The 25,932-nt window shown below is 41.5% G+C and overlaps 1 protein-coding gene across 1 annotated transcript in view; it reads right to left on the minus strand.

Moving 5' to 3' along the window:
• LOC139747999 (equilibrative nucleoside transporter 1-like) overlaps positions 1 to 25,932 on the minus strand; it is a 165,672-nt gene that overhangs the window by 13,267 nt on the left and 126,473 nt on the right. The window contains exons 7-9 of the mRNA XM_071660545.1: positions 21,269 to 21,367; positions 16,936 to 17,130; positions 4,863 to 5,059 (exon numbers count right to left, since the gene is read on the minus strand). Coding sequence (XP_071516646.1) covers positions 4,863 to 5,059; positions 16,936 to 17,130; positions 21,269 to 21,367 — 491 coding nt within the window. The remainder of the gene's footprint in view (positions 1 to 4,862; positions 5,060 to 16,935; positions 17,131 to 21,268; positions 21,368 to 25,932) is intronic.

Consider the following 25,932-nt stretch of genomic DNA (forward strand, 5'->3'; position numbering starts at 1 on the left):
TTAGTCGCCTTCTACGACACGTGAGGAATGCGTGGGAAGAATTCTTTCTCCCCTATCCCTGGGGATAGTGAGAGAACAAGAGCAAGGAAAAGAGTAGCACTACTCTTGAATCAGGAGTTGTGGGAGTTTGTGATAGAGTGTAAGAAAGTGAATTCTAGATTGATATGGGTAAAACTGAAAGTTGATGGAGAGAGATGGGTGATTGTTGGTGCATATGCACCTGGGCATGAGAAGAAAGATCATGAGAGGCAAGTGTTTTGGGAGCAGCTGAATGAGTGTGTTAGTGGTTTTGATGCAGAAGACCGGGTTATAGTGATGGGTGATTTGAATGCAAAGGTGAGTAATGTGGCAGTTGAGGGAATAATTGGTATACATGGGATGTTCAATGTTGTAAATGGAAATGGTGAAGAGCTTGTGCATTTATGTGCTGAAAAAGGAGTGGTGATTGGGAATGCCTGGTTTAAAAAGCGAGATATACATAAGTATACGTATGTAAGTAGGAGAGATGGCTAGAGAGCGTTATTGGATTACGTGTTAATTGATAGGCGCGCGAAAGAGAGACTTTTGGATGTTAATGCGTTGAGAGGTGCAACTGGAGGGATGTCTGATCATTATCTTGTGGAGGCGAAGGTGAAGATTTGTAGGGGTTTTCAGAAAAGAAGAGAGAATGTTGGGGTGGAGAGAGAGGTGAGAGTAAGTGAGCTTGGGAAGGAGACTTGTGTGAGGAAGTACCAGGAGAGACTGAGTACAGAATGGAAAAAGGTGAGAACAAAGGACGTAAGGGGAGTGGGGGAGAAATGGGATGTACTTAGGGAAGCAGTGATGGCTTGCACAAAAGATGCTTGTGGCATGAGAAGCATGGGAGGTGGGTTGATTAGACAGGGTATTGAGTGGTGGGATGAAGAAGTAAGATTATTAGTGAAAGAGAAGAGAGAGGCATTTGGACGATTTTTGCAGGGAAAAAATGCAAATGAGTTGGAGATCTATAAAAGAAAGAGGCAGGAGGTCAAGAGAAAGGTGGAAGAGGTGAAAAAGAGGGCAAATAAGAGTTCGGGTGAGAGATTTTCATTAGATTTTAGGGAGAATAAGAATACGTTTTAGAAGGAGGTAAATAAAGTGCGTAAGACAAGGGAGCAAATGGGAACTTCAGTGAAGGGGGCTAATGGGGAGGTGATAACAAGTAGGGGTGATGTGAGAGGGAGATGGAGTGAATATTTTAAAGGTTTGTTGAATGTGTTTGATGATAGAGTGGCAGATATAGGGTGTTTTGGTCGAGGTGGTGTGCAAAGTGAGAGGGTTAGGGAAACTGATTTGGTAAACAGAAAAGAGGTAGTAAAAGCTTTGCGAAAGATGAAAGCCGGCAAGGCAGCAGGTTTGGATGGTATTGCAGTAGAATTTATTAAAAAAGGGGGTGACTGTATTGTTGACTGGTTCGTAAGGTTATTTAATGTATGTATGACTCATGGTGAGGTGCCTGAGGATTGGCGGAATGCTTGCATAGTGCCATTGTACACAGGCAAAGGGGATAAGAGTGAGTGCTCAAATTGCAGAGGTAAAAGTTTGTTGAGTATTCCTGGAAAATTATATGGGAGGGTATTGATTGAGAGGGTGAAGGCACGTACAGAGCATCAGATTGGGGAAGAACAGTGTGGTTTCAGAGGTGGTAGAGGATGTGTATATCAGGTATTTGGTTTGAAGAACGTATGTGAGAAATACTTAGAAAAGGAAATGGATTTGTGTGTAGTATTTATGGATCTGGAGAAGGCATATGATAGAGTTGATAGAGATGCTCTGTGGAAGGTATTAAGAATATATGGTTTGGGAGGCAAGTTGTTAGATGCAGTGAAAAGTTTTTATCGAGGATGTAAGGCATGTGTACGTGTAGGAAGAGAGGAAAGTGATTGGTTTTCAGTGAATGTAGGTTTGCGGCAGGGGTGTGTGATGTCTCCATGGTTGTTAGATTTGTTTATGGACGGGGTTGTTAGGGAGGTGAATGCAAGAGTTTTGGAAAGAGGGGCAAGTATGCAGTCTGTTGTGGATGAGAGAGCTTGGGAAATGAGTCAGTTGTTGTTCGCTGATGATACAGCTTTGGTGGCTGATTCATGTAAGAAACTGCAGAAGCTGGTGAATGAGTTTGGTAAAGTGTGGGAAAGAAGAAACTTAAGAGTGAATGTGAATAAGAGCAAGGTTATTAGGTACAGTAGGATTGAGGGTCAAGTCAATTGGGAGGTAAGTTTGAATGGAGAAAAACTGGAGGAAGTAAAGTTTTTTAGATATCTGGGAGTGGATCTGGCAGCGGATGGAACCATGGAAGCGGAAGTGGATCATAGGGTGGGGGAGGGGGCGAAAATTCTGGGGGCCTTGAAGAATGTGTGGAAGTCGAGAACATTATCTCGGAAAGCAAAAATGGGTATGTTTGAAGGAATAGTGGTTCCAACAATGTTGTATGGTTGCGAGGCGTGGGCTATAAATAGAGTGGTGCGGAGGAGGGTGGATGTGCTGGAAATGAAATGTTTGAGGACAATATGTGGTGTGAGGTGGTTTGATTTAGTAAGTAATGTAAGGGTAAGAGAGATGTGTGGAAATAAAAGGAGCGTGGTTGAGAGAGCAGAAGAGGGTGTTTTGAAATGGTTTGATCACATGGAGAGAATGAGTGTGGAACGATTGACGAAGAGGATATATGTGTCAGAGGTGGAGGGAACGAGGAGAAGTGGAAGACCAAATTGGAGGTGGAAAGATGGAGTGAAAAAGATTTTGAGTGATCGGGGCCTGAACATGCAGGAGGGTGACAGGTGTGGAAGGAATAGAGTGAATATGAACGATGTGGTATACCGGGGTCGACGTGCTGTCAATGGATTGAACCAGTACATGTGAAGCGTCTGGGGTAAACCATGGAAAGTTGTGTGGGGCCTGGATGTGGAAAGGGAGCTGTGGTTTATTACATGACAGTGTGCATTATTACACGACAGCTAGAGACTGAGTGTGAACGAAAGTGGCTTTTGTTGTCTTTTCCTAGCACTACCATCTCGCACATGTGGGTGGAGGGGATTTTCATGTCATATGTGGCGGGGTGGCGACGGGAATGAATAAAGGAAGCAAGTATGAATTATGTACATGTGCATATATGCATATGTCTCCGTGTGTATATGTATGTATACGTTGAGATGTATAGGTATGTGTATGTGCGTGTGTGGACGTGTATGTGTATACATGTGTATGTGGGTGGGTTGGGCCATTCTTTCGTGTGTTTACTCTGCATCTTTACCAAATGGCGTCCTAGCTTCGTCTCTTCGATGTATATCAACTGACTGTTGTATTTCTCTCGTGTGTCTTCCCTGATAATGTAACTATTACACGAAAGTGCTCTTGGGAACTTATCGTGTTTCATTTTCTCCGTGGGTCTCAAAGGAATATATATATATATATATATATATATATATATATATATATATATATATATATATATATATATATATATATATATATATATATATATATATATATATATATATATATATATATATATATATATATATATATATATCCCTGGGGATAGGGGATTAAGAATACTTCCCACGTATTCCCTGCGTGTCGTAGAAGGCGACTAAAAGGGGAGGGAGCGGGGGGCTGGAAATCCTCCCCTCTCGTTTTTTTTTTTTAATTTTCCAAAATAAGGAACAGAGAAGGGGGCCAGGTGAGGATATTCCCTCAAAGGCCCAGTCCTCTGTTCTTAACGCTACCTCGCTAATGCGGGAAATGACGAATGGTATGAAGAAGGAAAGGATATATATATATATATATATATATATATATATATATATATATATATATATATATATATATATATATATATATATATATATAAATATATATGATGAAGATATTTGTTTTGTGTCAGATCCACGGCTGACATGATTCGCGACTCCCTATCTATATGAGAAGTTTACAGGTTTTTTTTTTTTTTGAACTATATATGCTTTTCTATTCAAGATAATAATCCACGAGTTTCTGTTCTCTTCCACTACCATAAACAGTCTCATTAAGACCCAGTGGCCTGTTGCTGTCTAAATCCTTGTTTTTATTCTGGGAGATTACATAGCACTGTAGAGTATCTATCGTTGGAATGGGCATCAAAGGAGAGCTTAATACTATCAAAAGGTTATGCTCCAGATGAGTGGCGGTAATGGTTGAGAGATGAGCTGTCTGTGGACGATGTTCTTCAGACATGGGCGAGAAATGAGTACTCTATGATAAGACGCCTTGTATGTGACCTTTTAAAGGTACTGGTCTCGAAGAAAGCAAAACCAGTAATAAGGTCTGGATCCTGTCTGCCTTTCAGTATCATCCTGTCACTGATGCCCTACAAAAAAAAAAAATTCCTTGTGGCCTATGTCTACATCTATAACCCTTAAGGGTTAGGTCACAGGTAACGTCATTATACCTATGGTTTGTATCTTCGTGCTTAAGTGTAAAGTCGGTGTTAACGGGTTTAAGATGACTGAGAGAATGAGGTATCATCATCTTAGAACCAAAGTGCTGGTAGGAGCCAGAGACAGGTGAAGCCTTCCTGAAATTTGTGTGTACATGGAAATCAAGGTGAGGAGCTTCAGTGTCCTGTATGACAGCCGTGAGGAACAGTTCGACAGGAAAATGTGGCTATAAAAGCAGTACCTCGAAGCTTGAAAATGACAAGACGACCACAGCGCGCAACCTATTTGATATTCTCTTACTTCACTAGAATTAGCGAGGCCTTACACAGGCTTTGTCTCTTGCAGAAAATCTCTTTGAGGACAATGATCCAAAAGGTCACGAGAGTTCAAAGTATGACATAACCAGACATGGAGGAAGCACGAACTACTCACAAAGGATAGTACATGAGCGCCAAGGTGCCGATGTAGCCGTTCGTGAAGGCAAAGAGGAACATGATGACGATGTAGTAGGCGTCGTGGTCGAGCAGCGTCGGGAAGGTCTTCTTCTCCCCGTGGCAGAGCATGAGGAGAGGGACGAAGACGAGACGCGCCGCCCCCACCACATGCAGCGTCCATCCTCGATGTCCGGGCTGTAGGACGGCGCCACACCATAAGCTTGTGAGGTTTACACACACACACACACACACACACACACACAGACACGCACACACACATACACACACACAGCCAGCGACCTAGCTTAGCGTCGTGTGTGTGTGTGCATACATACACTGGAGCAAAGACATGACTATATATATATATATATATATATATATATATATATATATATATATATATATATATATATATATATATATATATATATATATATATTTTTTTTTTGCTTTGTCGCTGTCTCCCGCGTTTGAGAGGTAGCGCAAGGAAACAGACGAAAGAAATGGCCCAACCCACCCCCATACACATGTATATACATACATCCACACACGCAACTATACATACCTACACAGCTTTCCATGGTTTACCCCAGACGCTTCACATGCCCTGATTCAATCCACTGACAGCACGTCAACCCCGGTATACCACATCGCTCCAATTCACTCTATTCCTTGCCCTCCTTTCACCCTCCTGCATGTTCAGGCCCCGATCACATAAAATCTTTTTCACTCCATCTTTCCACCTCCAATTAGGTCTCCCTCTTCTCCTCGTTCCCTCCACCTCCGACACATATATCCTCTTGGTCAATCTTTCCTCACTCATTCTCTCCATGTGCCCAAACCATTTCAAAACACCCTCTTCTGCTCTCTCAACCACGCTCTTTTTATTTCCACACATCTCTCTTACCCTTACGTTACTTACTCGATCAAACCACCTCACACCACACATTGTCCTCAAACATCTCATTTCCAGCACATCCATCCTCCTGCGCACAACTCTATCTATAGCCCACGCCTCGCAACCATACAACATTGTTGGAACCACTATTCCTTCAAACATACCCATTTTTCCTTTCCGAGATAATGTTCTCGACTTCCACACATTCTTCAAGGCTCCCAGAATTTTCGCCCCCTTCCCCACCCTATGATCCACTTCCGCTTCCATGGTTCCATCCGCTGCCAGATCCACTCCCAGATATCTAAAACACTTCATTTCCACCAGTTTTTCTCCATTCAAACTCACCTCCCAATTGACTTGACCCTTAACCCTACTGTACCTAATAACCTTGCTCTTATTCACATTTACTCTTAACTTTCTTCTTTCACACACTTTACCAAACTCAGTCACCAGCTTCTGCAGTTTCTCACATGAATCAGCCACCAGCGCTGTATCATCAGCGAACAACAACTGACTCACTTCCCAAGCTCTCTCATCCCCAACAGACTTCATACTTGCCCCTCTTTCCAAAACTCTTGCATTTACCTCCCTAACAACCCCATCCATAAACAAATTAAACAACCATGGAGACATCACACACCCCTGCCGCAAACCTACATTCACTGAGAACCAATCACTTTCCTCTCTTCCCACACGTACACATGCCTTACATCCTCGATAAAAACTTTTCACTGCTTCTAACAACTTGCCTCCACACCATATATTCTTAATACCTTCCACAGAGTATCTCTATCAACTCTATCATATGCCTTCTCCAGATCCATAAATGCTACATACAAATCCATTTGATTTTCTAAGTATTTCTCACATACATTCTTCAAAGCAAACACCTGATCCACACATCCTCTACCACTTCTGAAACCACACTGCTCTTCCCCAATCTGATGCTCTGTACATGCCTTCACCCTCTCAATCAATACCCTCCCATATAATTTACCAGGAATACTCAACAAACTTATACCTCTGTAATTTGAGCACTCACTCTTATCCCCTTTGCCTTTGTACAATGGCACTATGCACGCATTCCGCCAATCCTCAGGCACCTCACCGTGAGTCATACATACATTAAATAACCTTACCAACCAGTCAACAATACAGTCACCCCCTTTTTTAATAAATTCTACTGCAATACCATCCAAACCTGCTGCCTTGCCGGCTTTCATCTTCCGCAAAGCTTTCACTACCTCTTCTCTGTTTACCAAATCATTTTCCCTAACCCTCTCACTTTGCACACCACCTCGACCAAAACACCCTATATCTGCCACTCTATCATCAAACACATTCAACAAACCTTCAAAATACTCACTCCATCTCCCTCTCACATCACCACTACTTGTTATCACCTCCCCATTTGCGCCCTTCACTGAAGTTCCCATTTGCTCCCTTGTCTTACGCACTTTATTTACCTCCTTCCAGAACATCTTTTTATTCTCCCTAAAATTTAATGATACTCTTTCACCCCAACTCTCATTTGCCCTTTTTTTCACCTCTTGCACCTTTCTCTTGACCTCCTGTCTCTTTCTTTTATACGTCTCACACTCAATTGCATTTTTTCCCTGCAAAAATCGTCCAAATGCCTCTCTCTTCTCTGTATTTTTTTAAATTTCTAAAATGGGAAACAGAAGAAGGAGTCACTCGGGGAGAGCTCATCCTCCTCGAAGGCTCAGATTGGGGTGCCTAAATGTGTGTGGATGTAACCAAGATGTGAAAAAAGGAGAGATAGGTAGTATGTTTGAGGAAAGGAACCTGGATGTTTTGGCTCTGAGTGAAACGAAGCTCAAGGGTGAAGGGGAAGAGTGGTTTGGGAATGTCTTGGGAGTAAAGTCAGGGGTTAGTGAGAGGACAAGAGCAAGGGAAGGAGTAGCAGTACTTCTGAAACAGGAGTTGTGGGAGTATGTGATAGAATGTAAGAAAGTAAATTCTCGATTAATATGGGTAAAACTGAAAGTTGATGGAGAGAGATGGGTGATTATTGGTGCATATGCACCTGGGCATGAGAAGAAAGATCATGAGAGGCAAGTGTTTTGGGAGCAGCTGAATGAGTGTGTTAGTGGTTTTGATGCACGAGACCGGGTTATAGTGATGGGTGATTTGAATGCAAAGGTGAGTAATGTGGCAGTTGAGGGAATAATTGGTATACATGGGGTGTTCAGTGTTGTAAATGGAAATGGTGAAGAGCTTGTAGATTTATGTGCTGAAAAAGGACTGATGATTGGGAATACCTGGTTTAAAAAGCGAGATATACATAAGTATACTTATGTAAGTAGGAGAGATGGCCAGAGAGCGTTATTGGATTACGTGTTAATTGACAGGCGCGCGAAAGAGAGACTTTTGGATGTTAATGTGCTGAGAGGTGCAACTGGAGGGATGTCTGATCATTATCTTGTGGAGGCTAAGGTGAAGATTTGTATGGGTTTTCAGAAAAGAAGAGTGAATGTTGGGGTGAAGAGGGTGGTGAAAGTAAGTGAGCTTGGGAAGGAGACTTGTGTGAGGAAGTACCAGGAGAGACTGAGTACAGAATGGAAAAAGGTGAGAACAATGGAAGTAAGGGGAGTGGGGGTGGAATGGGATGTATTTAGGGAATCAGTGATGGATTGCGCAAAAGGTGCTTGTGGCATGAGAAGAGTGGGAGGTGGGTTGATTAGAAAGGGTAGTGAGTGGTGGGATGAAGAAGTAAGAGTATTAGTGAAAGAGAAGATATATATATATATATATATATATATATATATATATATATATATATATATATATATATATATATATATATATATATATATATATATATATATATATATATATATATGTATATATATATATATGGGAGGGTATTGATTGAAAGGGTGAAGGCATGTACAGAGCATCAGATTGGGGAAGAGCAGTGTGGTTTCACAAGTGGTAGAGGATGTGTGGATCAGGTGTTTGCTTTGAAGAATGTATGTGAGAAATACTTAGAAAAGCAAATGGATTTGTATGTAGCATTTATGGATCTGGAGAAGGCATATGATAGAGTTGATAGAGATGCTCTGTGAAAGGTATTAAGAATATATAGTGTGGGAGGCAAGTTGTCAGAAGCAGTGAAAAGTTTTTATCGAGGATGTAAGGCATGTGTACGTGTAGGAAGAGATAAAAGTGATTGGTTCTCAGTGAATGTAGGTTTGCGGCAGGGGTGTGTGATGTCTCCATGGTTGTTTAATTTGTTTATGGGTTGGGTTGTTAGGGAGGTGAATGGAAGAGTTTTGGAAAGAGGAGCAAGTATGAAGTCTGATGGGGATGAGAGAGCTTGGGAAGTGAGACAGTTGTTGTTCGCTGATGATACAGCGCTGGTGGCTGATTCATGTGAGATACTGCAAAAGCTGGTGACTGAGTTTGGTAAAGTGTGTGAAAGAAGAAAGCTAAGAGTAAATGTGAATAAGAGCAAGGTTATTAGGTACAGTAGGGTTGAGGGTCAAGTCAATTGGGAGGTAAGTTTGAATGGAGAAAAACTGGAGGAAGTAAAGTGTTTTAGATATCTGGGAGTGGATCTGGCAGCGGATGGAACCATGGAAGCGGAAGTGGATCATAGGGTGGGGGAGGGGGCGAAAATTTTGGGAGCCTTGAAGAATGTGTGGAAGTCGAGAACATTATCTCGGAAAGCAAAAATGGGTATGTTTGAAGGAATAGTGGTTCCAACAAAGTTGTATGGTTGCGAGGCGTGGGCTATGGATAGAGTTGTGTGCAGGAAGGTGGATGTGCTGGAAATGAGATGTTTGAGGACAATGTGTGGTGTGAGGTGGTTTGATCGAGTAAGTAACGTAAGGGTAAGAGAGATGTGTGGAAATAAAAAGAGTGTGGTTGAGAGAGCAGAAGAGGGTGTTTTGAAATGGTTTGGGCACATGTAGAGAATGAGTGAGGAAAGATTGACCAAAAGGATATATTTGTCGGAGGTGGAGGGAACGAGGAGAAGTGGGAGACCAAATTGGAGGTGGAAAGATGGAGTGAAAAAGATTTTGTGTGATCGGGGCCTGAACATGCAGGAGGGTGAAAGGAGGGCAAGGAATAGAGTGAATTGGATCGATGTGGTATACCGGGGTTGACTTGCTGTCAGTGGATTGAATCAGGGCATGTGAAGCGTCTGGAGTAAACCATGGAAAGCTGTGTAGGTATGTATATTTGCGTGTGTGGATGTATGTATATTTGCGTGTGTGGACGTATGTACATACATGTGTATGGGGGTGGGTTGGGCCATTTCTTTCGTCTGTTTCCTTGCGCTACCTCGCAAACGCGGGAGACAGCGGCAAAAAAAGAAAAAAAATAAAAAAAAAATACATATATATATATATATATATATATATATATATATATATATATATATATGTGTGTGTGTGTGTGTGTGTGTGTGTGTGTGTGTGTGTGTGTGTGTTTATCTATTCCTTTTTATATTATGCATAATCGCTGTTTCCCGCGTCAGCAAGGTAGTGCCAGGAACAGACGAAGAATAACCCATCCACTCATATACACAAATACATACATAAACTCCCATGCATGCACATATACATACACATACACAGACATATACTTATATACACATATACATATTCATACTTGCCTTAATCCATTCTTCGTGCTACACCGCCCTACAGAAAACTGCATAGCTACCCCTTGCTTCAGCGAGGTAGCACTAGGAAAACAGACAAAAAAGGCCACATTCGTTCACACTCAGTCTCTGGCTATCATGTGCAATGCACCGAAACCACAGCTCCCTATCCATATCCAGGCCCCACAGAACTTTCCATTGTTTACCCCAGACTTTTCACATGCTCTGGTTCAGTCCATTGACAGCACGTCGACCCCGGTATACCGCATCGTTCCAATTCACTCTATTCCCTGCACGCCTATTACCCTCCTGTATGTTTAGGCCCCGATCGCTCAAACTCTTTTTCACTCCTCCATTCTATCTCCAATTTGGTCTTTCGCTTGCTCCTTGTTACCTCCACCTCTGACACATATATTATCTTTGTCAATCTTTCCTCACTCATTCTCTCCATATATCCAAACCATTTCGACACACCCTCCTCTGCTCCCTCAGCCACGCTCCTTTTTTTCCACACATCTCTCTTACCCTTCACATCACGTATTGTCCTCAAACATTTTATTTCCAACCCATCCACCCTCCTCCATTAAACCCTGTCTATAGCCCATACATCGTAACCATATAATATTGTAGGAACCACTATTCCTTCAAACATACCTATTTTTGCTTTCCGAGATAGCGTTCTCGCCTTCCACACATTCTTCAAAGCTCCCAGAACCTTCGCCCCCTCCCCCACCCTGTGACTCACTCCCGCTTCCATGGCTCTATCCGCTGCAAAGTCCACTTCCAGATATCTAAAACACCTCATTTCCTTCAGTTTTTCTCCGTTCAAACTTACCTCCTAATTCACTTGTCCCTTAACCCTACTGAACCTAATAACTTTGTTCTTGTTCACATTCACTCTTTCACATACTTCTTTCATATACATTACCAAACTCAGTCACTAACTTCTGCTGTTTCTCACCCGAACCAGCCACCAGCGCTGTATCATCAGCGAACGGCAACTGACTCATTTTCCAAGTCCTCTCATCCACAACAGACTGCATACTTGCCCCTCTCTCCAAAACTCTTGCATTCACCTTTCTAACCACCCCATTCAAAAACAAATTAAACAACCATGGAGACGTCACGCTCCCCTATCGCAAACCGACATTCACTGCGAACCAATCACTTTCCTCTCTTCCTAGTCGTGCACATGCCTTACATCCCCGATAAAAACATTCACTGCTTCCAGCAACTTACCTCCCACAGCATATGCTCTTAAAACCTTTCACAAAGCAGCTCTATCAACCCTATCATATGCCTCCTCCAGATCCATAAATGTTGCATACAAATCCATCTGTTCTTCTAAGTATTTCTCACTTTCATTCTTCAAAGCAAACACCTGATCCACACATCCTCTATCACTTCTGAAACCACACTGCTCTTCCCCAGTCTGATGCTATGTTTATGCCTTCAACCTTTCAATCAATACCCTCCCATATAATTTCCCAGGAATACTCAACAAACGTTTGCCTCTGTAATTTCAGCACTCACCTTTATCCCCTTTGCCTTTGCACAATGTCAATATGCATGCATTCCGCCAATCCTCAGGCACTTCATCATGAGCCATACGTACAGTGAATATTCTTACCAACAAATCAAAGCACAGTCAACCCCTTTTTTAATAAATTCCTCTGCAATGCCATCCAAACCCGCCGCCTTGCAGGCTTTCATCTTCCGCAAAGCTTTGACTATATCTTCTCTGTTTACCAAACAATTCTCCCTGACCCTCTCACTTCGCACACCACCTTGACCAAAACACCTATATCTGCCACTCTATGATGAAACACATTCAACAAACCTGCAAAATACTCATTCCAACTCCTTCTCACTTCATCACTACTTATTATCACCTTCCCATTAGCCCCTTTCATTGATGTTCCCATTTGTTCTCTTGTCTTACGCACTTTATTTACCTCCTCCCAAAACATCCTTACATTCTCCCTAAAATTTGATGATACTCTCTCACCCCAACTCTCTTGACCTCCTGCCGCTTTCCTTTATACATCTCCCATTCATTTGCACTACTTCCCTGCCAAAATCGTCCATATGAACCTTTCTTCTCTTTCACTAACAATCTTACTTTTTCATCCCACTACTCACCACCCTTTCTAATCTGTAACCTCCCACCTTTCTCATGCCAGAAGCATCTTTTGTGCAAGCCATCACTGCATCCCTAGATATATCCCCTTCCTCCCCCACTCCCCTTACGTCATTTGCTCTCACTTTGAACTCAATTCTGCACTCAATGTGGCAGTTGATGGTATAATTGGTGTACATGGGGTGTTCATTGCTGTAAATAGAAATGGTGAAGAGCTTGTGGATTTGTGTGCTGAAAAAGGACTGGTGATTGGGAATACCTGGTATACGTGAGTAGGATAGATGGCCAGAGGGCGTTATTGGATTACGTGTTGACTGATCGGCTTGGAAAAGAGAGACTTTTGGATGTTAATGTGCTGGGAGGGGCAGCTGGAGGCATGTCTGATCTCTATCTTGTGAAGGTGAAGGTGAAGATTTGTAGAGGTGTTCAGAAAAGAAGAGAGAGTGTTGGGGAGAAGAGAGTGGTGAGAGTAAGTAAGCTTGGAAAGGAGACTTGTGTAAGGAAGTACCAGGAGAGACTAAGTACCGAATGGAAAAAGGTGAAAACAAAGGACGTAAGGGGAGTGGAGGAGGAATGGGATGTATTTAGGGAAGCAGTGATGGCTTGCGCAAATGATGCTTGTGGCATGAGAAGCGTGGGAGGTGGTCAGATGAGAAAGGGTAGTGAGTGGTGGGATGCAGAAGTAAGGTTCTTAGTAAAAGAGAGGAGAGAGGCCCGCTGATTGGCTGTCCGAACCATCTCTCGTTGACCGGTTATTGGTCATGTCCCGCCCTTTCAGCGTCTGTCACAGTCCTTGTTCCAGTTGCCCTGGGTAACGTGATTAGTCCCTCCCGGTGAGTTGTACGCTTGCAAGGCATGATAGACGCTGCCTCAATCAAATTTTCAGAGATGTTTAAGCTAGGCTTCCACTAAAGAATCTCCAACTCTCTTCAAATCGATCCATCTGTCAGTCTATTTACATGGCTGTGATGATCGTCATTTGGTTCTCTTCCTGCACTCCACTGTTCCCATGTTCGTATCTCGTACTCTCCTCATTTTCGACAGTCCTTGGATGTTTAAATCTACAATTGTCTTTCTTTTTTTACTCTCTTGATCTGTTAATGGAAGCCAGTTATCTGTTTGGCTCAGGCCTTGAGGGTGCATAAAGTTCCGTTCACCTACCTACTTGAATCAGTTTGTCATATTTGAAGCTAAATTTCTTCATCATAACCTATAGCTTTGAGGGTTCCAAATATGAATGTTCTCATGCACATCTTTTGGATGAACATATTCACATTCCATATGTATACATTTGCCTGGCAAATATTGTGTGTGTGTGTGTTAACATTGTTTCGACGTCTCGCGTCTCTCCCTTTCTTCATTTCCTTTTTGTTTCTTATTATCCTTTGATTTCATTCCTGTGCTTTCGTTTCTCTCATGTTTATCACTTTTATCTGCGGTTTTACTCTGTCTTTCGCTTGACATTTTTTTTCTAAATTACTCTTGTTCATGTTTATTTGCTCAACTTTATGGGCTATCATTTTCCTAAGTATTATCTTTCCCTTCGTAATTTCTGTAATCTCTGTGTGTTTCCTCTGTGTGTAGGTAGTATAGTGCCACAGGGGTCCAACTGTCTTCATCATATGTTACTTCCATATGGGAGTCATGGTTTCCTTGTCTACATTGTAAACAACATTTTTCTGGTACTACGTATCACTGGGGACAATAATACCACGTATCACATTTCTTGTACAGTATCCAGAGGGAAGAAAGTTTTAAGTTTTATCAATAAACACTGAACAGAGTTTGTCTTAGTTCTTTGTAAATTTCTTTGCTTGAGTGTATATATTTGTTCTTTAACCTAATAGCTATATTTCCAGAGGCTCCTGCAGCTTCAAGCCTTCCCTACAGACAGTGGCAGAGGAGAGTGGACTCCATTGCAGTAACATGTTCTTTGACGAGGTTGCACTCATGATGATGCAGACTCGTCAATCAGTTCTCGTTTTCTTTTCGGTTTCAGATGTTAACGATGATCTGAATCTTGTTAATGTTGCTGAGTGCCATTTCACTTGATCATCTCGCTGAATGATGCTCCTATTCAGCAAAATGTTCAACTTATTCTTCATGTGACTAATTATTTGACTTCAACTTACCACTCAGCTGGCGTGTATGACATTCTTTTTTTTTTGAAGGTATGTGAGAGAGAGAGAGAGAGAGAGAGAGAGAGAGAGAGAGAGAGAGAGAGAGAGAGAGAGAGAGAGAGAGAGAGAGAGAGAGAGAGAGAGAGAGAGAGAGAGAGAGAGAGAGAGAGAGAGAGAGAGAGAGAGAGATTATCTAAATACGAGTTCCAACGTCGACCTTTTGCTGCAGGGTCGGGATCTTGCTTGTTCCAGGGTCGGGGTCTTCTTTTTGCAGGGTCGGGGTCTTGCTTGTTCAAGGGTCGGGGCTTTTGCTTGTTGTAATGTCGGGGTATTGCTTGTTGCAGGGTCGGGGTCTTGCTTATTTCAGGGTCGGGGTCTTGCTTATTTCAGGGTCGGGGTCTTGCTTGTTGCAGGGTTGGGGTCTTGCTTGTTGCAGGGTCGAGGTCTTGCTTGTTGCAGGGTCGGTGTCTTGCTTGTTGCAGGGTCAGTGTCTTGCTTGTTGCAGGGTCGGGGTCTTGCTTGTTGCAGGGTCGGTGTCTTGCTTGTTGCAGGGTCGGGGTCTTGCTTGTTGCAGGGTCGGTGTCTTGCTTGTTGCAGGGTCGGGGTCTTGCTTGTTGCAGGGTCGGGGTCTTGCTTGTTGCAGGGTCGGGGTCTTGCTTGTTGCAGGGTCGAGATCTTGCTTGTTACAGGGTTGGGATCTTGCTTGTTGCAGGGTCGGGGTCTTGCTTGTTACAGGGTTGGGATCTTGCTTGTTGCAGGGTCGGGGTCTTGCTTGTTACAGGGTTGGGATCTTGCTTGTTGCAGGGTCGAGGTCTTGCTTGTTACAGGGTTGGGATCTTGCTTGTTGCAGGGTCGGGGTCTTGCTTGTTGCACGGTCGGGGTCTTGCTTGTTGCAGGGTTGGGGTCTTGCTTGTTGCAGGGTCGGGGTCTTGCTTGTTACAGGGTTGGGATCTTGCTTGTTGCAGGGTCGGGGTCTTGCTTGTTGCACGGTCGGGGTCTTGCTTGTTGCAGGGTTGGGTCTTGCTTGTTGCAGGGTCGGGGTCTTGCTTGTTGCAGGGTCGGGGTCTTGCTTGTTGCAGGGTTGGGGTCTTGCTTGTTGCAGGGTCGGGGTCTTGCTTGTTACAGGGTTGGGATCTTGCTTGTTGGTTTTTGTCGTGTTTCACAGCGTCCGCTTCTTTGGCACAGCCTTCTATATTTAGGTTCATCTGGGACTGACTGCAACCATGGTCCTGATGTGTCTATCATCAATAATGTTTCTTCATTTTCCTGGAATTGCATTGGACGGTCTTTCCAGTTTCTTCGTTGAACATTCGTGTATTTTCGTCCCTTGTTTTTCCAGTTTCGTCACATAACTCCGGATATGACAGGTCTGTAACTTCCTCATTGAGAGGCTTTCAGGTTTAAGACATCATTCATGCCCTCTACTTCCCGCGAAACATACATTGTTACGTAATGTTATTTTCATCTGTCTGGATTGTATAGTTAAAGCTCTTTCAGCCTTTTGTAAAAATTCATGTGCTCCATTCCACTAAGCTTATATATGCAGTATTTTTGCGTTCCGTTAAATCTGGATTTCCATTTCATTACCTGGTGGCCATGCAACACATCAATATCCTACATTATCTCATATATAATTGAAGAACAGCTTTCGCTCTCTTTCTTTTTGAGAGAATTCTTATCATCATACCACTCATCGTTTTCTTTGAAAATACTAGCTTACCAACATGATCCATATATCAAATTTTTCATGCAAAGAATTTCCACGTCTGACATTTTTTCCCTCGTACAATCTCTACCTCTAACAGGCTTTTGCAGGGAGGCACTGACGCATTGTCAATCGCTCCAGACTCACTTGTTTTAATTTTTCATCACACTTCCATCAGTCCTCTTCCTCCCATCTGTGTGAATTGTCCACATTTCCCTGTAGCTTACCTTTGTCCTCTTCATTATCCACATTTCCTTTGCAGTCCTTCTTCATGTTTGATATGATCACAAATAGTATTTCCAATGCCCTGAATTGTGTCTCAGTTAAGAAATGGCCGTTATCCACATTTCTAGTTTTCCTTTTATGTTTTGTCCCACCACTTTGCCACACCAGAATTATTATCCTCAAATGAGAGAGAGAGAGAGAGAGAGAGAGAGAGAGAGAGAGAGAGAGAGAGAGAGAGAGAGAGAGAGAGAGAGAGAGAGAGAGAGAGAGAGAGAGAGAGAGAGTAACTGAATGTGAGAATGGGAGTGAATATACGAAAATAACTAAAGGAATGGAACATAGATACAAACCCATTTGACCAGACGAGGAGCTTCTCTGCCCAGCCAGTCGCCCACGTTGAAGAGCAGGAAGGTGATGGTGGGCTGGAAGTAGACCTCAGTCCACTGGGATTCTGGGTACACGGAGGTGACGTAGACCACCACAGCTGGGAAAACCATGAGCGTCACAAACATCGTCCCTCCCAAGGTGACTCCCATCAACCATATCTGTCAGGGATACGAAGGCGTGCACTCACTGTGACCGAAATTACAATTTCCCAATCTACACTAAGGATTTTCCTTAAACCTGGTAGAAATGTAGAGCATACCTAGAGATTACAATCTAGACACCTTTCAGAGGTAGTACTTCACAGAAAACAGGACTATTTTGGTCTGTATAATGGTCTGTGTATATATACTTTGGTGGTCTGTGCTCATCATAAAGACCAGGCAGGCCACCTATGCCACACAGACCGGACAGGCCGCCAGAGAGTGAGAGTCTGGGGAGTGGAAGGCTGCGCAGGGACTGGGGTGTGGGGTAGGGCCGTGCAGGAGGTAGGGGTCCGTCGGAGACGGAATGCAAGGGGGTGGGAAACGGGTGGTCGGGGTAGGGAAGTGGTGCTCTGGGGGGAAGGAGGAGCCAGGGGGCAGGGGAGGCCAATGCAAGAGATGGTGGTCGGGGGAGGCAGGAGCCATGTGTTGGGTGGAGTGGAGGAAGTGTTCGTGAGGACAACGCGCTGGCCACTATTTCGCCGCGGGTGATCGTAGCTCCGAATACAGGTTCAAGGGTCGGACGAAGCAGCCAGGATATAAGACAGATGCACAAGTAAACTGCAGGACACACGTGCTACACAGGTTACTGGCGAGGGTTTGATTTATAAGTCAGTATGATGTCATTTACTACACAGGTCACTCATGAAATGCAGACTAGCACAGGACTTTAAGAAGATATCTACAGTACAGACGTAGTGCAGAGGTTATCGATATGAGACATTAGCTGTACAGGTCATTAGTAAGAGACATTAACTATACAGGTCATTAGTAAGAGACATTAGCTGTACAGGTCATTAGTAAGAGGCATTAACTATACAGGTCATTAGTAAGAGGCATTAGCTGTACAGGTCATTAGTAAGAGGCATTAACTATACAGGTCATTAGTAAGAGGCATTAGCTGTACAGGTCATTAGTAAGAGACATTAACTATACAGGTCATTAGTAAGAGGCATTAGCTGTACAGGTCATTAGTAAGAGGCATTAACTATACAGGTCATTAGTAAGAGACATTAGCTGTACAGGTCATTAGTAAGAGACATTAGCTATACAGGTCATTAGTAAGAGACATTAGCTATACAGGTCATTAGTAAGAGACGTTAACTCTACAGGTCATTAGTAAGAGACATTAGCTGTACAGGTCATTAGTAAGAGACATTAGCTATACAGTTCATTAGTAAGAGACATTAGCTATACAGGTCATTAGTAAGAGACATTAACTCTACAGGTCATTAGTAAGAGACATTAGCTATACAGGTCATTAGTAAGAGACATTAGCTGTACAGGTCATTAGTAAGAGACATTAGCTATACAGGTCATTAGTAAGACACAGATGCAATTTTCTTCATGAAAACATTTATTTACAGACTACTCATCAGACACATGCGCACGTCACCAAGGAAATATTTATTGAGGTCTCAGACGTCAGCATGCAAGTGACGCGATTCGCATTTCAGAGAAGTTATCACACAGAGAAGTTACCAGCACTATTGAACAAAGCTTCACATTATCAACAGTGATTTTCAGAAGTAAAGTCAGTCATACATTCTTAATAATCTTCAGTTTTGTCGTTAGCCTATAATGAGTCTTGAGAAATAAACACATCTATTTACCACTTGTGTCCATTCTACCTCCTTCATAATCAGTTCGCCTCTCATGTTTGGCAAGATTAGGTGGAATAATCCTTTTCTCCATTCTCACTTGAAGGAAGCTGTATGCATTAACCAGTTATTCTACAATAAAATCATTAGCCATTTTGATCTCATCTGTAAGTTCAAAGAAAGCAGCAGGGATTGCTGCTCAAATACGACTTAAATCACTGTTCCCTCAGTAGAACGCTGAGGATAGACAGTGGAATTGAGGCTCTCTGTAGGGAGGGAGGAGGAACACGTCTTTTATATAGATTTATGGATTCATCTTAGTCGAGATAAATGAAAGGCAAGCCACAGTGTGACTTTTCTCGAACTATAAAAGCTTAAGAGGAAAAATACTTGGTTGTGGTGTTCTCTGGTGATCACACACAAGCAAAGTAAACGGTGCACAGAAGCATTTGAAAAGGCGAACAAAATTCTTGGATTCATGGGTAGGGCTCTTGAATTTAAGTCTCACAAAGTTATTCTTACTCTTTATAACTCAATGGTGCATCCCCATCTTCAATATTGTGATCAATTTTGATCATCCTACTTGAGAAACGGCAGACAGAATGGAGAGAGTGCAGAGGCGAGCTACTAAGATGATTCCCGGCCTGAGAAACAAATCCTTTGAACCGACTAAACGACTTGAACCTGTCTAGTGAATGTTAAGGGTGATCTGATACAGACATTCAGAATCATCAAAGGCTTCGATGATATAGATCTAACCTACGTAGTAACACATTTGTGTGATTTCTCTCGCAGTTATGATTACAAACTCGTGAGCAAACGTTTATCCTCGAATGAGGCGAAGTACTTTTTCTCCATCAAGATTGTCAACAATGGAACGATTTACCCTATTAGACTGGTTGATAGCAGTAACATCGATTCGTTTAAGAATGGACTTGATAAATATTTCGCTCCAAATCCACGATTGTCACGTTGTTTGCACCTTAGTTACAGGAAAAGTTATAGTATTTTCCTTTATTAGATATGTCTCTTTATCTATTTATACCACACTGATCTATGAGTTCCAAATCTCTCCCTCCATCACAAACAGCTCCGAAGGGACTCAGTGGTCTGTTGATATTTGAACTCTTTTGTATTCCTTAGTTTCGATCATCTATCAAAGGTGACAGTTCATCCACTGAGGAAGACATTTGATCCTAAAGATATGTCTGAGACTCATGGTCGACAGATGTACAAAACTTTCAAATATCCAACGAAGACATGAATAAAAGTGAACATCCTTAATTTGGACAGCTAAAAAGGACAATGTTTGCGTCTAAGTGGCCTCCTGCCATGACTCCATCACTTAACCAGTCAAGAGGTTAATAATCATCTACCAGATAACAACTTGAAAGAACTAACAGCAGCTCCAGAACCTGACGTCTTCAATAGTTGCTCTTCTAAACAGATGCTCCACCGAGAAAATGCCATTGGTTTACCAATACCTCATCTACTTGTCAAACAACATGTGTTTGAAGACTAAAACATCATCTGCCGACAATAGAAGCTTCCAGCAATTACAAAAGTTCCACAGAATACTAGTAAAATAAAACCGTCCTCCTCAAACCTTCAAAATCAATCTGTAACCCGGAGATATCTATTCAAGAACCTCACCTGCAGCAGGGAAGACCTTATCTAAACACAGATGGTTCAGTTTTTCCCCTCCACTGACGTCGTGCGAACTGTACGTGGGTAGGGGAGTAGATTATTTAGGTATGCAGGCTAAGGAACTTGGTGTATCCTGTTAAAGCATTTGACTCGAAATGTGGGAAGAAATTCTGCTTGGAGATTTTGCTCGAGGGTTGAGCCAAAAGCAGCCAGATGATCCTGCGGAAGCTTCTTTACGCTTTCTGTAACCTATTTCTGCCTTTTGATAACATGTGAGGGGAAGAACCACACGATACAAACACCAACACTCATTTCATTCATCAGAAGGTCAGTGTGGAGACGAGGAAGTGTGTGACGGCAATGAAGGTGAGCCAAGAGTAACACAAGTGTGACAGTACCAACACCCACGTGTATCATTAACCAGACTGTTACTTAACTCCAGAGACAGAAACATTTGAATATCCATAGTAACATCTAAGGGTCATTAGCTAAATATTTTAAGTCGGCCAACAGCTACACTTAGATTTATCAACAGTAACACTTACAAATGCTAAAAGCATCAACTACATGAACTAGCACAGCACGCTACATCTTTCCCCAGCAGCTTGTGTGATTCGCTGAAAACTGAGACGATATTTACAGTAAAACATTTACGTAAACAATCCGACACTGTGTCAACGATGATAGAAAAAAGAGCGTCTCGACAGCATCACAAGATTTTCGCGACTAAAATACCTAATCAACAGAAACATGTGTTCAACCAAGAGCAGTAAAGTGCTTCAAGGGCAATACTTTCATGTCTTCATCACCAGCAACAACACTCTACCCAGACAGGCAGAAAACCTCACCTTCCTCAAGACAGCCCAGTAGGTCGACCAGTCGCTCTTGACCTCTATCTTAGTCTTCGATGATTCCATCGCTTCAAACTTCACTTTCGCGTAAAGTTCCTGTAAGTAGCAATGAACACCTGTTGAGGATTCGAAATAATACAAAATATAATCAAAATTTGTGCAGGACTAATTAAGTGGCTTGAAAAGGTCTAAATTCTAGAACAATATCATACATCACAGTACAATGTTCCTGGCTAGGGAGCCAGATGGAAAGGCGGCTTGTCATTTGTCATGTGGTTGATATCTATGGATAAACCATCACAAAAAAAAGTAGAATAAATAGCATTTTCCAATCACTCCATACGAATGTGGATGTCAGATCTTAAGATGTTCACTGAATATATTGAAGTGATGCTTGATTTAGGTTTAGACAGACGTACAACAAATGAATGGACCTAATTATTCAAACCTGGCAGAATGTTTAGTATAAAATCCTTGATGATATAAAACTATGAGATCTCAACTTGATATTTATGTCTTTGCTTGTCGGTCACGAAGCACTAGAATGAACCAACAGAAGTTATTGGCCAAACTACATCTCCTCAGGTACACCATGTAGTCAGAAATACATCATTAATACAGATCCTATAAGATGACAAACACAAAAGCTGAGCTTCCTATCATTCCAGCCACAATCCTTTTAGGTTGAAATGAGTAGTTCTCTTTATGTTAGCTGAGATGGCACAAGTAACTGAAGCGCTAATCTAGGCTATCTCATTAACAGAAAATATTTATATATATATATATATATATATATATATATATATATATATATATATATATATATATATATATATATATATAGGGGATAGGGGAGAAAGAATACTTCCCACGTATTCCCTGCGTGTCGTAGAAGGCGACTAAAAGGGGAGGGAGCGGGGGGCTGGAAATCCTCCCCTCTTGTCTTTTTTTTTAATTTTCCAAAAAAAGGAACAGAGAAGGGGGCCAGGTGAGGATGTTCCCTCAGAGGCCCAGTCCTCTGTTCTTAACGCTACCTTGCTGATGCGGGAAATGGCGAATAGTTTGAAAAAAAAAAAAAAAATATATATATATATATATATATATATATATATATATATATATATATATATATATATATATATATATATATATATATATATATATATATATATATATGGATCTGGAGAAGGCATATGACAGAGTTGATAGAGATGCTCTGTGGAAGGTATTAAGAATATATGGTGTGGGAGGCAAGTTGTTAGAAGCAGTGAAAAGCTTTTATCGAGAATGTAAGGCATGTGTACGTGTAGGAAGAGAGGAAAGTGATTGGTTCTCAGTGAATGTAGGTTTGCGGCAGGGGTGTGTGATGTCTCCATGGTTGTTTAATTTGTTTATGGATGGGGTTGTTAGGGAGGTGAATGCAAGAGTTTTGGAAAGAGGGGCAAGTATGCAGTCTGTTGAGGATGAGAGAGCTTGGGAAGTGAGTCAGTTGTTGTTCGCAGATGATACAGCGCTGGTGGCTGATTCATATGAAAAACTGCAGAAGCTGGTGACTGAGTTTGGTAAAGTGTGTGAAAGAAGAAAGCTGAAAGTAAATGTGAATAAGAGCAAGGTTATTAGGTACAGTAGGGTTGAGGGACAAGTCAATTAGAGGTAAGTATGAATGGAGAAAAACTGGAGGAGGTGAAGTGTTTTAGATATCTGGGAGTGGATTTGGCAGCGGATGGAACCATGGAAGCGGAAGTGAATCACAGGGTGAAACAAGTTTAAGTTTAGCATATACAGAAAACCTACCAATGTATGCTCATATATCCATTATTACTCATCTCAACATGACAAAGTTAAATTATCATCATTTCAATCTATGTTCCTTAGGGCATTACGTATTTGCAGTCCAGAGTTTATTGATGAGTTTGAGAAGATATATTCTATTGGATCTAAGTTAAAGTACCCTAGATCTTTCATTGATAAATCCCTTAAGTTAGCAAAGAAATCATTTTATAGAGCTGAGCCTAAACCTCCCATTGACACCAAGAATCTTTTAGTTCTCCCTTCTAATAATAGTTTCACTTTACTCCCCATGTTGCTTAAATGCTTTAATGTAAATGTTGCCTTTAACAACAATAATACTATAAAGAATATCTTAATCAGGAATTCACCAGAAAATTCTCTTGGTTGCATCTATAAAGTGCCTTGTGGAAACTGTGATAAATTCTGTGTTGGTCAGACTGGTAAGGATCTTTCAGTTAGACTTAATCAACATAAATATAGTATAGGAACGGGACAAGAATCAAATGCCTTGTTTAATCATGTTAAAAACTATGATCATTGTATTGACTGGAGTAACGCTATCTCAGTTATTAACTCTAACTCTATTACCAAGAGAGATAGCATTGAATCTTCTATTATTATATACATAAAGAATTATAATCTTAATATTAGTGATGGTCTATACAAATTAGATAACTTTATTGTTGATAAGATTTGTAAAATGATAAGTTTATGAACGCTCGTTGTATGTTTTGGACAATCACATGTTTACTAAATGGCGTCCTGGCTTCGTCTCTTCGATGTATATCAATTGACTGTTATATTTCTCTCTTGTGTCTCCCCTGATGATGTGATCATTACACGAAAGTGCACTTGGGAACTTATCGTGTTTCATTTTCCCCGTGGACTCATAGGAATATCTTGATCACGCGCAAAATTGTGATCCTTCCCAATATATATATATATATTTTTTTTTTCTTTTCATACTATTCGCCATTTCCCGCATTAGCGAGGTAGCGTTGAGAACAGAGGACTGGGCCTTTGAGGGAATATCCTCACCTGGCTCCCTTCTCTGTTCCCTCTTTTGAAAAATTAAAAAAAAAGCGAGAGGGGAGGATTTCCAGCCACCCGCTCCCTCCCCTTTTAGTCGCCCTCTACGACATGCAGGGAATACGTGGGAAGTATTCTTTCTCCCCTATCCCCAGGGATAATATATATATATATATATATATATATATATATATATATATATATATATATATATATATATATATATATATATATATATATATATATATATATATATATATATATATATATACGTATATATATATATATATATATCAACCCATATACATACATACACGCATTAGTTTCTGCTAAACAGCGTGTTTTTCAATAACATGTAATATGGAATACGATCTATTTGGTCACGCCAAACAATTAATGTTACATCACAGCAGCCAAACATCCAAGTTATGTAAGAAGTTTGGTATTTACTGAGCCTTATGGTGTATACACATGTATGCAGTGAATGGTATTAAACAAAATACTGCTAACTTACCGTCCAGTAGGTGTGACTTATTTCGTACAGTCAGTCCTAACTATATTGTTCATAATTTGTAATACAAAAATGTAAATGAACTGGATCGCATATGCTGTTCGATATCGAACACGGTCGCTGAACTAGACTTGGGCGAAGCCGCCTGACTATTCAAGAGCGGGCGTCTACATACGTGTGGGGAGTGTCAAAGTGAACGTCACGTAATTGGGAAACTGGCCTCAGACACTGTACTTATACCAGCAGTCAAATGGATCTGCTCTAGAAAACTTACTTGTTGAAAACACCAATTACAGGTCGAGTCTGTCATATGACATACAAAATAATGATATAAATGAAAAGTATAGAAATATATCATTGAAATCATGTATGATATATGTTTTACAATGCCGCGTTTGTTCTATTGAATTGCTGTATATTACTGGCCCAAAGATGCGCTTAAAGAATTATTCATGTAATATATCAATAAACTTAGTCATGCCTATATTTTTTTGTGACATTGCGGTTCATTTCTTATGTAGATGTGCTAATTTAGAATAGGCCATGCTACAGTATCTAAGATACGTAATACCAAATGAAATCTTGTTGTCAATAAATCGACATCTACATTTATCTATATCTGTCTCTAACCATAGCCTCAGCTCCACATTCTAGCGTTCACAAGAGGGTGTGGAGACCCGCATTATGAGTGGCGCTTATCTCCACCCGCGGCTTGGTTCACACGCTTGGCCCTCACGCTTCACTTTGAACACTGCTTCGAAACCATTCCGTAAGGTCGGCACAGATTTTGTACACTATCGCAAAATGGCCTCTCTTGTCACAGTTCAAAGCATTCTTTATCCACAGTCTTACACGTCCGCATTTCTATGTGACGATCTCTACCACAACTGGAGCATATACTTAACTCTCGCAATGTATGACCCATAGAGCCTAGTTTCAATCCACCGTTCACATTAGCATTTTCGGAAGCTTGGCATATGTTAATGACAGGTCGTAAATTCAAGTCATTTCAGTCGAGGCATGCTTTTCAATGCTTCCTCGTCGAGAGTCCCGACGTCGATCCAGTCTCTTAAAGCAGCTGTTTAAGGACTCAAGAAGATCACAAAAATTTGTCATTTTTTTTCACGACAAAGAAAATCGTCAAACGTTTCATCCTATACTTGACCTCTTGTGCATTATTTTCTCTAGTCCACGATGATGTTCTGATATCCCCAAAGGTACGCCTTCATAGCGTCGGGGTCAGTCTCCCATCATTATCAGTTTATTACACTAATTCCATACCGCAGGAGTCGTATCCAATCGCCGTCCAGCAGACTGGAAAGCAGAGAAA

This window comes from Panulirus ornatus, chromosome 71 (assembly GCF_036320965.1).
Source record: "Panulirus ornatus isolate Po-2019 chromosome 71, ASM3632096v1, whole genome shotgun sequence".
Lineage (NCBI taxonomy): Eukaryota > Metazoa > Arthropoda > Malacostraca > Decapoda > Palinuridae > Panulirus > Panulirus ornatus.